Source organism: Anguilla anguilla, chromosome 17 (genome assembly GCF_013347855.1).
Source record: "Anguilla anguilla isolate fAngAng1 chromosome 17, fAngAng1.pri, whole genome shotgun sequence".
Classification (NCBI taxonomy): Eukaryota; Metazoa; Chordata; class Actinopteri; order Anguilliformes; family Anguillidae; genus Anguilla; species Anguilla anguilla.
In genome coordinates this window covers 19,316,923-19,331,294 of record NC_049217.1, presented here as the reverse complement: position 1 = coordinate 19,331,294, position 14,372 = coordinate 19,316,923, and the positions used below count along the sequence as shown (strand labels likewise).

Genomic DNA, 14,372 nt, shown 5'->3' with positions numbered 1-14,372 from the left:
CTGGTTTGCACAGCGAACGCCCTAGTTCAGCGCAAATTAAACCGTAACCGACATGTAGGCTAAGTTCAATGCTTAATCGGTTGCAGAGAGATATAATTATGATGTATGCAATATTGTTGACAGTAACACAAACGTGCAACCCCTACGGTTGTAACATAATTACGCCAATCATCGTGATTTCGGTATATTTTGATCAAGTTATGCAGCGGGGTTTTACCTAAATTTCATAAACCAAGAATGCATTGGAAACTGGTGAGTAACACTAGCCTGTCGTTGTTAAAAGCGCTGACAATTTTTTTTGGACTACCCCATCATTGCACTAATTCATAGCCTACATCCTTCAAGTTCTAGAGCGGAACTGAACTTGTAGCACTCAAAACATGTTTCCTAGTCGACCCACCACTTGTGGTACATACAAACAGGAAGTGAATAGTCAGTGGGTTTGTTGGCACGTGTGTGTTCAATCTTTGGCGTTTCAACCGTATTCAATGGCAAAAAAGTCTAAATTAAAGCCAGGAGGCAAAAACAAAGCCACTAAGTGTATCGTCACGTTTAATGAAACGGATCGACAGTAAGTGCGCCCTGCCGTCGTGTCGTCGATTGTCGAACTAATCGTAGTGTTTATCTGTGAATGTTGATAGCTAAATTTAGCCAGCCAGCTAGCTAGCGAACTAATGTACAGTAACTGAACTTACATAATTTGTCTACTGCTTAGCTACCGCCCTACCCACCATTAACCCAGAAAACTACCCAAAGATTTGTACTGTATGGATAGATAGGACAGTTTTCTAACCTTATGTGTTCTAATGTTAGCGGAAGTTAGGAGCTTAAATGTGTGTCAAATAATGTGGTGATATCTGGCAAAAACCAGGTAGTTATTTTTTGTTTTTTAATTATTGTTTATTTATTTTTTGTATACAAAATGTTATATATGAGGCCTACTTACACACGCTCACTAAAGAATGGTTAATCGACCGTTTCGCTCATACTCCTCAGAGAATACCTTACTGGCTTCCACAAGAGAAAGGTAGAGAGGCGGAAAGCGGCAGTGGTGGAAATTAAGAACAAACTGAAGGAGGAGACGAAGAGAGTCCGAGAGGAGGTAAGGGTGAAATGGAGGATGGGGTGATTGGATAGGGGGGATAGTGCTCACGTACAAACACGGAGACTTGTTCAGTAGGTGAGCGGGAAAATAAAATCTGTGGTTGATGGGGGGGATTTGAGCATTGCAAAGAAAATGAATCTGTCATCTCTTCCAGAGACATAAAGAGTATATGAAGATGTTGAAGGAGCGGAAGGAGGCTCTGGGTGAGTCATAATCAAAGGATGGAACTGACGTGCAGCCAAAGGTTTTAGGAAATTACCAACTAACTACTTACACTTGTTTAACGCTGCTGGTGTGAGGCACTCAGGTGTCAGTGTTAAACCAGCCAGCCTAGGTATCTTTGTGCTTGTCACATTGTTTATACACCTGTTTAGACACCTGTCTGGCGTCTGGTGGAAACACAGCTACTAACTGTGTCAGTGGTTTTAACTCCCAGCGTGATAAATGTTGTAGTAATCATATTTCGTACACCTCTTTTGTCATGCTGAAGAAGAGGCAGATGAACTGGAGGATCTGATCACTGGCACATCGGAGTCCACACAGTATGATCATCCCAACCACACGGTCACCGTGACAACCATCAGTGACTTGGACCTAAGTGGAGCTCGTCTCCTGGGACCAGTCGCCAATCAGGTACACCTCCACCCCCCCCCACCCCCCCCGTCCATTTTCTGAGTCAGTAATTTAAACATTTTCTGTTTGGTTCTAAAAATGGTTCTGTTTGCCAGCTCTTTAAAGAGGTTTAGAGGTGACTTTCCGGTGTGTTCTTTAGACAGAGGAGTGCGAGGATGAAACCGAGGAGCGGGAGGAGAACGTGAGCACACTACCGAAGAAAGCTGGACAGCCCATCCTTTCAAAAAAGTATGTTTTTCCTTGTTAATGGCTTAAATGTTTGGCGTCTTAACCCAACCTATTTAACCTACAGTCTACAGTGCATGTTACTCAACTGTTGATCGTGTTAGAAACATTTGAGGTGGATTGTTGAAAGGCAATGTTTATTGCGAAATTGCGAAGGAAAACACTGAGCAGTGCACAGTTCTTGCTGAGCTCACTAGCTATGTTTTAACATCGTTTGTAGGTTATTGTTCTTCACATATAGCAGCCTAGCATATGTTGGTTTTTTTTGCCTCGTCATCTACACAAAAAACTTTAATTGCAATCTGTATTGTGTCGGTCCGCTTTCATTTCATACATTTAAATCTTCAAAGAACAGGGAATGTTTAACAGTAAAACTTCCACCCGCTTTCAAATATTAACTTTGTAAAAAGTGTCAAACCTACATTTTTAAATTAAAGAAATGTAATATTTAATAACTTTTCACAATGGCATTTTTGTAGCAATATTTATTCAATGTGTTTGCATTCTGTAATTGCTCCTCTATATGCTACATTCCACTGGTGGTGTTGGGTGCAATAATCCCACAAAGTATTCAAATGTGATGACGTACACACAGGAACTTGCATGCCAAAATGCGGAAGAGCAAGCGCCTAAAATTTCAAAAGAAAATTTAGGTTTGATATGTTGCATGATATTGCCGTATCAGACAACATTGTTGCTTGTATCTAGGTAGTCTTCTTTCTCAAAAATATGCAACCACTGGATCATCTTCTCAGAAGAATAAACATTCAGTGTGCTCCTAGTAATAGTATAGTTTGGAATTGTGAAAACAAACCGCCAGTCACCACAGATGTCGTAAATCCTCCAAAACTGAAAAATTAAGGATGGACGCTAAGTGTACGTGCGTGAATTATTTAATCGTTATTACAGGGCTAAAATTATTTTGGCATTCTGAAATTGCCGCTCACAAGGGTGACGGGGGTGCGGGCGGTGCTGAATTTTCTTTTCCGCTGAAGAAGTCGTCATCTGGCAGACAAACTAACTGCCATGTTTCGTTATATGCACAATAGAACAGCATTTATAGCCTTCTCCCCGATCAGTTCTAAAAACAAAGCTCTTCATCTCTTATCTCTGCATGTTCCTGGTCCCTCCTTCCCCTGTTTATTTGGCTTGTCTCTCTGCCAGGCTCTGCTCCCTGACGGCCTCCCTGCACGCTCACACCAAACAGCGCAAGAGGAAAGGGAAGCTCTGGGAAAAGGGGCAGGAAGGACCGGGACGAGGCCGGCTGACCGACAGGAAGCCAGGTGGCACTGACAGGAAGTCCCGACTGGGGAGGACCAGCAAGAAGCAGAGACGCAGACAGACTGGCAGGAATAGACATCCCCGGGACTAGCAGAGGTGGTTGCTTTGTTGGACAGGTTTTGGGGACTCTGAATGTTTTGGTGGATTCACAGAGTAGACCCGGCCAAATTCAGAATGAGTTGTATGTTCCTGTGGATGTGAGCATCGACACCGAACTAAGTATTTTAAGGGATTCTTAGAGTGGTAATCACACGGTCTGTTCTGCCCTTATGGTAACTGCAGTGACCTCACATCCAGTCATACAGAGCTTCTGATTAGCTGAGCCTTGGCCAATGGCTGACTCTCCACTGCTGGGACACAAACCCACCAGTCAACTCCATGCCCATGTCAAGTAACCTGTGATGAGCTGCTGTCTGAGTGCTTTACTGGGTGTATGTTTGTCACATAACATTGTGTTGTATTGTACATGTACATTATTTGTGTGCCATCTAATTAAAGGACGAGTCAACTCATGGTGAACATGCATTCCAAATAAAATAGTATTTTTTCCTTTTCCTATAAAACTTAATTGTTTTCTATTTTTAAACCAAGTAATACTCAAATATCAGATCAACTCTGTCATTTACCAACTTCAGGGTTTCTTCCTTTAATTATTTTGTCCGATCACAGATTCAGAAAGATCTCTGTAGTGTCTGTGTGAGACAAGAAATCACTCCAGGTTATTTTTACTTCAGGATGAAAAAAGCTTTATAAATGAGAATGTATTATTACATTTTTCATTTTATTTGGAGCACCGTCATGTTGTTTAGCTGCCTGAAATTATCTAGGAAGGCTGATTTTATTACAAAAATATGGCTTCTTTTCACATCTAATGCCATGTTTTCCAGTATTTGCATGTAAACGGGGGAGTGATTCAAACCCGCTGATGACGTTACTTTTTCATTGGTCCATAATGTCCAATCGCAGCCCTGGTTTTTCAAGAACCATGCCAATGCTTCTGTTTATATTTTGTTATTTTTAGCGTGTGTTTTTCTACTAAAGGGGTTTAATCTCAAAGTAGGTGTTAAAGACAGCTGGAAAACGGTGCTGTGCTGACTTCGGTCTCTGGCAGCCTCTTAACTCAAAGCAACAGTTTACAAAAAAGGAAAACATTTTGGGGCTGCCTTACTGGTGACAAGCCGCTGTGTAATAACTTGACTTGAAATTGTAGAACATGTTCTTTTAATGCACTGAATAAATTGCATGTGTTTCTCTTTCTAAACACGGTAGAGCTTGTACATAACATGATTCCTTGGTCAGATCAGCAGTTGTCAAACCGACCACCTAGTGTTTATAGTTTCCCAATTAACACTCTTGAAACTGTTTAAAAATAATATTGATGTTATGACATCATGGTAGCACACACACAGTTATAGTTGTACTCATGCTGTTTTATACTGTAAAATTAATCTTAATTCTGTCTTGTGGTTACAATATGGTGATTTGGCCAAAATACAGTTTGGTTTTGACACTATTAAAAATGACCAGACCCGGTCTAGCTTGGCTTTTATAGTGTTAAATCCACTGATCACAGGGTCAACTGTAAAATAAATAAATAAATAAATAAATAAAATCTCCACTATTGCTAGAACTTAGTACAGACCAACATTTTAATGGTTTTAGTTTTTGTAGTTTCTTGTTTTAATGAATGAGGCATCACAGTTTCTCATTTTAACACAAAAATAATGAGTGCTTTTATATACCGTATGTAAGACAAGTGTGTACATATATTCAGTAATGTTTTCAAGCACCTTGTTTATATATATAGTGCTTGTATATTTCTAGTGTTACTGTGCGAATGAACAATAAAATATACTTTGGATTAAAGAGAAAAGTTAGATAGCACTTTTGTAACATTTTCAGAACCTTTCCTCAGACTTGTTTATTTATTTAGTATAACTTGAGCTGATGTGTGCCATCTGTTTACTAGCACAAGCACCTCTTTTCCCTTTCTAAAGCAGATGACATTTAATACAGCCCTCGGTGATGGCACTGTCATGCAGCTGACACCATGTTGGCTCTGGTGAATGTAGAGGGACTTATGCTGTAGAATCTCAGACGGAGCCAACATGGTAGTTGCTGGATCCCTAGTTTCAACCATTGTTCGAATGACCAATGAAATCCTTGTAAGGTTATGTGGACCCCCCCCAGGGGGGATTTGATGAGAATTGAGAAGAGCCATGTCTCAGGTCTGATGGACAGTTTATTTTCAGTGCTCAAGTGACAAATGGAAGATGACGGTGACTCACATTTGAGGTATTGTTGAAATATCTTCTACTTTTACTACTTCAATTTCTTTTTGAAGATTGAAAGGGTTTCCTCATTTCCAAAAAAAAAGTATACATCTTTTTAATGTTTATGGTGTGACTATTACTGGTAATTTATTACTTTGAAATTTGACATCTGTAACTTTTTTATATAGCGGTTTTTAGCGTGCAGTGCTAGACAGTGTTTTAAAGGTGTTCTGTTAATACAGTGTAGTGTTTCACTATCATGTTGTGTCATTTAATTTCACTCGGACAGATGATCTGCATTGCGTAGTCCCGTGCTGTCGTAATGTTGAGCACTTGTGAGCGCACTGGTGTCCAGCTTACTGCATGGAGCTGGAGTTACCGCACAGGCAGTAATCTGGACACAGGAGTAGCCGCTGCATTGCCGTTACCGTGATCAGTGCTGTAGTTTTATTAAGTACACACAAAAGGCACAAAATGTTTCACAATGTTGCTGGGAAACTGCAGCTCAGCATCATCTTCCACCACATCCTGCTGCGTTGTTCTGCTTGTGCTCTGTTCTGTTGTTTGTCTGTTTATTCAAATTTAAGAGGTTTTATGCGTTCAACACACGGTTGTGGATTGTCCTTTTTCTCTTGACTGTATTCCACATCGGTAATGTGCGCTGTGGTTGTGTCATGTGGTTGCTTTAGGGTTGCTCCTGTGGGGGGTTTAGGCCAGGGCTGTCTGTGAAGCACGACAGTTGTTTGTGAAATGCACCATTTAAATAAATTAGAAATAGATTTGATTTGATTCCTTTGTGCGTGATCTTGTGAAATCGGACACCGCGCGCGGCGTGACGCGGTTCGTGCTTTGCTCCTTCCTGCTCAGCGGTTCCGGAGCGTGATGAGTGGGCGTGTGTGCCCCGCCCGGAGAAGCCATGCCCCTCCCCGAAGAGGAAGTCTGCTGCCAAAAGTTCCAGCCCAACATCTTCGACCCCTCCCGCTGCTTCTCCTGCCTGCGGACGAAAAAGCAGCACTCTGGTGTACCTGCACAGGTGAGCAGAGGACTGCAGAGCTTAACGCAGGTGTTGAGGAATTAAGAATAAATGAGGCGGGCACAGATGAGTGGGCACTGGGAGGAAGATGCAGGGAGGAAGATGATGAGTAAAAATGTACTGATGGGAAGGGTGACATTTCTTTAACTCCAAACTGAATTGAGCCATTGTGGGATATCTGTAGACTGGTACCAACCAACCAATGCTAACCAATCAAAGTTTGTTGTTTTTGTTGTGGACAACATGATTGGTTCAAACAAGCCACTGCTCAAGCAACTCACAGCACATTTTAGCTCCACCCATTCCAAGGTACTGAGTCCTCGCTCACCTCTCTCTCAAGCAGATGGGTGGTTGTGGCAGGGTTTGGTACAGTGATGCTCAAGAAGAATGTGAACAAGGAATATTAATACTACTCCGTCTCTTACATAAGGAGAGAGCGAATAACCAGTATTCATAAACTTTCTTACAGTAGGAAGGATGTTAGATCTGCAATGAATACAGGCAGATCCTACAAGGTTAAAGTAACAGCAATTTAACCTTGTAATAATAAGTATGATTGTTGCATGTGTTTGTAATATGTAGACATCCTTCCTGGCCCTTGAACCCCCTTGAAAATTACAATGGGATTCTTCCCCAGAAAATAAATGTTAAATAAATAGACTAAAAATACAGGTAAATAAAAATATGAGGAGAGCAGGGTGCAGGGAGGAGGGGAAAAGGTAGAGCGTGAAATCTCATTACAAATGAATGAAGAGAGATCAGGTGCAGCTCTTTTTGGGAACAGCCTGTAATGTAATATGAAGGCACAGCATGCATGCAGCAGAATCCTGAGTTACCCTGAACCTCATGAGCACTTGGAAAACACTGTGCTTTTCACCCACAAGTGCTCTGACATCATGCCTTGATGCTAATACTCATGTTCACTCCCAATTAGTTGAACATTTTAATGAGTGCACCAATGTTACTTGAAGCTGTGCTAATAGGTTATTACCTTCCTAAAGCTGCACTGATGTTGGCACCATTAGAAATGTGTCGGATATTCAGACACTGGTGTGTACTGCGTACTGCAGGTGAAGCTTTTGCTCTCCAAATCGCAGTGAGGTTTTGGTCAGACTAGAAAAGGGGAAGTTGGGAACAGAACGACTGAGGAATTCCTTAAATAAGGCTGGGAAGTGAGGTCATTATGGCCATAACAGAATGGCAAAGCCAATGAAATAATGATGAGGAGAGCCGCGGTCTAGGTTGTGTTACGGTAGTGTAACCCTAATCCTGTGTGACAGATGGAGAAGAGGGGTAGAGGGAGGGAAGGTGAGGGAGGGAAAGAAGAGGTGAAACGGTGTCTGTCTTTCACACAGATCAAAGGATTAACAATGGATTTACAAAGAGGAACCTTGGGTGCTGACTGATGTTAAGTATGTCTGCTTGCAGGTGTAGTTATATAAAAATGCTGTTTAGTTTAATGTGATCTGTGTATTTTGATTTTTTCCCCTGCAACTTTATTTGTCAGTAAGTACTTTCTTGTATGTCAGATACTGTTTTAAGTTAATAAGCTCTGAAATGCAATATGCACTATTTTGCTGCTTAGATAGCTCAGTCTGGCTCTCCCTTGTCTGTTCAGTAATCATTGTATAACTATATGTTATAAGAATCTGTGGAGTGAGTTGAGACCTTTGTCAGATTGTTTCATCCCAATAAATGATCAGACAATTCTTTCTAAAATGAAAATCAGCAGCTTGATAATCACCCAGATTTAACAAAATTTTTAATAGTAATTATCCTAAACTAAACTCTTGGGCCAGTCAGATTTTCTGTAGTTGTGCTGATTGGCTGGTCGTGTCAAATTCCACTTGTCAGGAGGATTCTGACGGCTTGTCAGTGGTGAGCAGCTACTGTGATGTCACCAGGGATCGGCTGGGTTATGAAGACGGCTCTCTCTGCATCCTGAGCCCTGACTGTGCACTTTACATTTGTGACGAAGAGGACAGCACCACCAGGTAAAATTAATGACGTGTTTTAATAAGGAAAAGTCTCTGCATTGAACACTCTGGGAAGTTCAGCCTTGGTGGTTTGGTGGCTCCTGCCATTTTCATGCTTTTCTAACTGACCGTTGGGTTTGCTTTAATGTCTCTTTCAGGACTGTAGAGTAAATTTTATTTGTATCCATATACAACTTTTTTGCTTTCTTTGTTCTTCTTTTGACCTCTTCCTTCCCACATCAATCTATACTTCTCTTTTTTCTGTAATATTTATCTATCTGTTTCTTTCTCTACTTCCCTTTCTTTTTTGTCTCTCTCCTTATTGTTGTGTGAATTTCTTGCCCTCACTCATTCTCCTCTTTCTTCTTTGCTCTCTCTCTCCCTCCCTCTCTCTCTCACTCAGCACTCGGGATCAGAGTGATTACCCAGAGCTCAGTGGCTCCATTACCTCAGAGGAGGATTATCTGCACCTGCAGGATGCAGAGTCCCACCCCACCATGACCCGCCTGGACCCCCCTCCCCACAGACCCAACCCACGAGCCTGGATGGACGAGCCCAGGGGCAGGGAGAGTTTTAGCAGACACTCAGGTGAGAATCGCACAGGTGAGAATCAGTCAGGGGAGAACTGCACAGGTGAGAATCACACTTTTTCATAATCTGACACATAATCATCAATGTCATTTGGGTTGTCTTCTTTATCTTGTTAAGACCTACTTCCAGCAAAAAGTAATGAGGTATATTGAGGACACATTAACAGTAATTATATACTTACTTTGTGAATCTCCCTCAGGCTTTCACTTAGTCCCTCAGTATACTGGTTTTTTAAATGTTAGTGGGAATGCACAATACACAGTGCTAAACACGTTTGTCACAGCCTCTTTTTTGCTGTCTCAGGGTCAAAAGAAGAGAGGGAGCGAGAGAGTGGCTACTTTTCTCTGGGGAGGGCATCGGGCATCAGAACACCTCGGGAGAAGAGTCCGTCGCCCCCTTTCCGACATGCGGAGGCGGGCCGCCCCCTTCCCAGCACACGCAGCCCGGAACCTAAGGCTACCATTCCCTTCCGGAATCCTGACCTTGGAGTTCCATCTCAGAGGCGGAGCACAGACGTGCAGAGCCCTGACCCACCACCAATCAGCTCCTCTCCACCCCTGCACTCAGAATCCAATTACCGCCAGGGTCAGAGATGCCTCAGCCCCACCCCTTTTAAAGTAGCAGAATCCCTAGGCTCCTCCAACAGGAGGAGTGTCGATAACTCCTACTCCAAAGGCCACACGACCTCTCACTCTCTCTCCCAGCACCAGCAGACAGGACGCTCCAGTTCTATGCAGAGGGGAGGTACCTCACTCTCCCAGTCCACCTCTCCCTCTCGTAGCACCTCTCCATTCAGACGGACGGAGTCCTCAGGCTCCTCCCACAGGCAGAACTTTGACTCTGCGCCCTTTTCCCAGAGGAGCAGTCGGAGGTCCAGAAGCCCCTCCCAAAACTCCTATGGACATGATGTGGATTCTGGAGGCTTGCACAGAAACCTTAAATCAGCTGTGAGCACGGTTGCTTCCAGAGTGCAGTCCAGCTCATTTGAACACCTGAAGAACTCTCTGAATGTAACTGATACAAAAAACTTGTCAATTAGACATAAGCGCAGTGCCTCTCCTGTCAGGGATGGCTATGGCGGCCCCAAACAGACGCTTTTGTGCAAAACTGAGACAGATACCTTCTCCAATGGTGTTTCCCGAGACAGTTGTAGTTTCTCCCCCTCGAGAAGAGGCTATGACTCACCCAGCCAATCCCTTCTGCGTAAAACTGAGACTAATGCCTCCTCCAATAATCGTGTCCATGACAGTCGTAGCTCCTCCCCCTCCAGGAGAGGCCATGACCCACCCAGCCTATCCCTTCAGCGTAAAACTGAGACTAATGCCTCCTCCAATAATCGTGTCCATGACAGTCGTAGCTCCTCCCCCTCCAGGAGAGGCCATGACCCACCCAGCCTATCCCTTCTGCGCAAAACTGAGACTAATGCCTCTTCCAATTATCGTGGTCTTGACAGTCGTAGCTCCTCCCCCTCGAGGAGAAGCTATGACCCACCCAACCAATCCCTTCTACGTAAAACTGAGACCAGTGCCTCCTCCAATAATCGTTTCCATGACAGTCGTAGCTCCTCCCCCTCCAGGAGAGGTCATGACCCACCCAGCCAATCCCTTCTACGCAAAGTTGAGACTAATACCTGTTCCAATTATCGTAGTCGTGACAGTCGTAGCTCCTCCCCCTCGAGGAGAGGCTATGACCCACCCAACCAATCCCTTCTGCATAAAACTGAGACTAATGCCTCCTCCAATAATCGTGTCCATGACAGTCGTAGCTCCTCCCCCTCCAGGAGAGGCCATGACCCACCCAGCCAATCCCTTCTACGCAAAGTTGAGACTAATACCTCTTCCAATTATCGTAGTCGTGACAGTCGTAGCTCCTCCCCCTCGAGGAGAAGCTATGACCCACCCAACCAATCCCTTCTGCATAAAACTGAGACTAATGCCTCCTCCAATAATCGTGTCCATGACAGTCGTAGCTCCTCCCCCTCGAGGAGAGGCTATGACCCACCCAACCAATCCCTTCTGCATAAAACTGAGACTAATGCCTCCTCCAATAATCGTGTCCATGACAGTCGTAGCTCCTCCCCCTCCAGGAGAGGCCATGACCCACCCAGTCAATCCCTTTTGCGCAAAACTGAGACTAATGCCTCCTCCAATTATCGTGGTCATGACAGTCGTAGCTCTTCCCCCTCGAGGAGAGGCTATGACCCACCCAACCAATCCCTTCTGCGTAAAACTGAGACTAATCCCTCCTCCAATAATCGTGTCCATGATAGTCGTAGCTCCTCCCCCTCAAGGAAAAGTTATGACCCACCCAACCAATCCCTTCTGCGTAAAACTGAGACTAATGCCTCCTTCAATAATCGTGCTTGTGACAGTCATTGCTCCTCCCCCCCGAGGAGAGGCTATGACCAACCCAACCAATCCCTTCTGAGCAAAGCTGAGACTAAAGCCTCTTCCAATAATCGTGTCTGTGATAGTCGTAGCTCTACCCCGTCCAGGAAAGGATATGAGCCAGCCAGCCAATCCCTTCTGTGCAAAGCTGAGACTAATGCCCCCTCCAATTATCATGTCTCTGACCCTCATAGTTCCTCCCCCTCCAGGAAAGGCTATGACATGTCTCTTTTGAGGAACACAGCCAATAGTGAGGCCAGATCCGACTCATCTGATGTGAAGAACACCTACAGCCAGGGTAGAGCTGACGCCAACCCTGCCTACATGAGGAAAGCCAATCACAAAGACACAAGATCAGACCCAAGCACTTCACCTGGCTCCTGGCGTGGCTCCACCCTTTCCCTCCATAGCCCTCCCACCTCCCGAAGCTCCTCCCCACCCAGGCGGAACAAGGGGGCAGACGTCCCCACCAACTCCTTGAAATCCAGTAGTCAGTCGACCAATCGGGGCAGCAGCAGGAGCAGAACCAACGGTAGACGAGGTCTGGAGGCTCGTAGCCCTTCTCCAGAGTACAGAAGATCATCCAGTCGCAACAGGAGTCCCTCCCCTCAAAGGAGGAGGCATGCGTCATCCCAGAGTTCCTTGTCTGAGTCTGAGTCCAGCCACATCTCCGGAGGGTCTGGGGCTGTGGGGTTCAACAAGGAGGAGTATGCCATGATGGCTGACCTCCCGAAGGTGAAGACGATATTCCAGCGGGATGGGCCAGGGCAGCTGCGAAGAGCCCAAAGCCGCAGCCCAGAGAGGGAGGAACGCTATAAACCAGCCAGGTAAACGGGCAGAGCACATAAGGAGAGAGTTCAGTTTGGGGTAAGGGGGGGGTGTTATTATGTAAGTAGCAGGGTGGAGGCGAGAGCAACTTAGGAAGGGTTAGTAGAAAATGAACTCCTGAAGAAAATGAGTGTGTAGCCATTGTGAAATGATATTAAGGATATCCAGTCTGCCATTTTATCTCTCTTGTGCGCAGTGCGAAATGTTTGGCTGTGCCTCCTAATCTGCTCTGAGTTTGCATGCATGATGTTCCTGCTTCTGACAGCCACTCTCGGGAGAAGCACAGCTACTGGGAACGGGATGAGTCTGGCGAGCGAGGGAGATTGAATGACAGAGAGAGGGACCCGAGGGATGGGCTGGATGGACTGGGCAGGCTGTCCCGAAGCCACTCCTCCACCTCAGTGCACACGCAGGTACTTTTACTGAACAGAGCTTGGATCATGGAAAAGTGTTCGGCTATATGGGAATTATGTGCAGGTCTGCTTGGAGAATGTGGTGTGCTGAACACATCCAGCGACCTGGGGGCATTGTGCCTAACAACACTCCTGTATTCACAATACAGCGCTGCCTCTCATGCTGTATTGCTTAAATACAGCGCAGTCGTCTGCAGTTAGACATTGGCTCTTTTACAGGGGAAGATATCATGGCAGGAAAAGAGATCAACCCTCGAAAATGCAACTTGAATATCCTCCTGAACACACCAAAGCACTGGCCTGTCTGTTTGTTGTATCGTTGTCTCAGTCAGTACCTGGGTCATTGCTTTTCAATCAGTGTCAATGTACCTGTATTATCTATCATGTATAATCTTGTAATGTGTGTGTGCGCTTGTCTGTCTGTCTGTATGCCTGTCTGAGGGGGAGCGAGAGAGTGCATTTTATGTTCTATTGCTATCTGATGAAAGTTGGGGATATTGTTTGAATACAGGTGTACCTGGCTGACAGACCGGCTGGTAATTTCTCCAGCCTTCAGACTGATGCAGCAGATGGACTACGCACTGGAAAGGCACGTGACCCCGATCTGACCCTGATGCCAACCAAAATACTCCCATTAATGAACCACTATTCAATATATATTATTATTATCATTATTATTATTATGATTATAGTCAAGTACAGTGGAAGAATGCAGAACCTTAAGCTGCAGTAGCCCTGGTGTGAGTGTGGGTGGTACCTGTACTATATAGGAGATTACATTAAGGATGTGAAAAAAAACAACAATATTCAGAAATAAGTGAGAATAAAAGAACAATAACATCTGTAAATGCTGTCAACAACTGATTGTTCTACAGCAACTGTGCTGCAGTAAACACATCATACAGGTGCTCATTTACTGCATCGGGTAACACTCTCAGGTGTGAGTCAGCTAGTTTTCCCGAGCCTGTGCTATGGCAGTAAAAAAAAAAAAAAATTTAAGTGCTTTATTAAAATATTAATGCTAGGGAATTTATAGAACGTATTTTGCCGTTTTGCCTTTGAAATTATAACCGCATGTTGTTGGGGGCAGTGAGATGGAGTATTTATCCTCTCTCTCATCTGTCAATCTCTCAGTCTGTGTTTCTGTCTCTGAGACAGCTGTACTTATCATTAGCGTATGCTTGTGTGACTCAGTATTGTTGTTTATTGTATGGGCACGTCACGTCTGTAAGGAGCGCCTATCAGTAATACCACTGGTGTAGGCATGTGTGAGCCAGGGCCGCCTAAATAGTATCCTGATTGGTCCGTTCAGCTAGATGTATTGTTAAAATAATCATTTGACTTCTTGGAGATGCATATTTCAGTTATTGTCTCTGTGCTTCCATCCCAATGTTAATTTCTGCCAATATTTTCAAAACGATGTTTGTAACAAAAGACAAATGTTTAATAAATGGGAGCAGTGAAGCCATCCTTCCTGAATCCTTCAAACTCAGGCGTGAATTTTGCACCATCAGCACAAAAAGTTACAGCGTGAAGGACATTTTATGGCACGTAACCGTGTAGGGTATCAAAAGGGATTGATCTGAGTGCAAGTAGCCGAGTGTCTGGCTTTAGGTTGCTGTTGAAT

At 44.4% G+C, this 14,372-nt stretch overlaps 2 protein-coding genes across 2 annotated transcripts; both read left to right on the top strand.

The window, feature by feature from the left end:
* The first annotated feature begins 394 nt into the window (after positions 1-394).
* nol12 (nucleolar protein 12) lies at positions 395-3,767 on the top strand. Its single transcript, XM_035398892.1, has 6 exons — positions 395-571; positions 997-1,102; positions 1,260-1,308; positions 1,596-1,738; positions 1,878-1,966; positions 3,128-3,767. The coding sequence occupies exons 1-6, from the start codon at positions 489-491 to the stop codon at positions 3,333-3,335; spliced, it is 678 nt and encodes a 225-aa protein (XP_035254783.1). The 5' UTR covers positions 395-488; the 3' UTR covers positions 3,336-3,767.
* Positions 3,768-4,655: 888 nt separating this feature from the next.
* Positions 4,656-13,478, top strand: LOC118217124 (serine/arginine repetitive matrix protein 2). The gene is made up of 7 exons (XM_035398937.1): positions 4,656-5,539; positions 6,385-6,550; positions 8,405-8,544; positions 8,930-9,114; positions 9,421-12,331; positions 12,598-12,745; positions 13,257-13,478. Exons 2-7 carry the CDS (start codon positions 6,434-6,436, stop codon positions 13,476-13,478), a joined length of 3,723 nt encoding a protein of 1,240 aa, XP_035254828.1. The 5' UTR covers positions 4,656-5,539; positions 6,385-6,433.
* Positions 13,479-14,372: the final 894 nt, after the last annotated feature.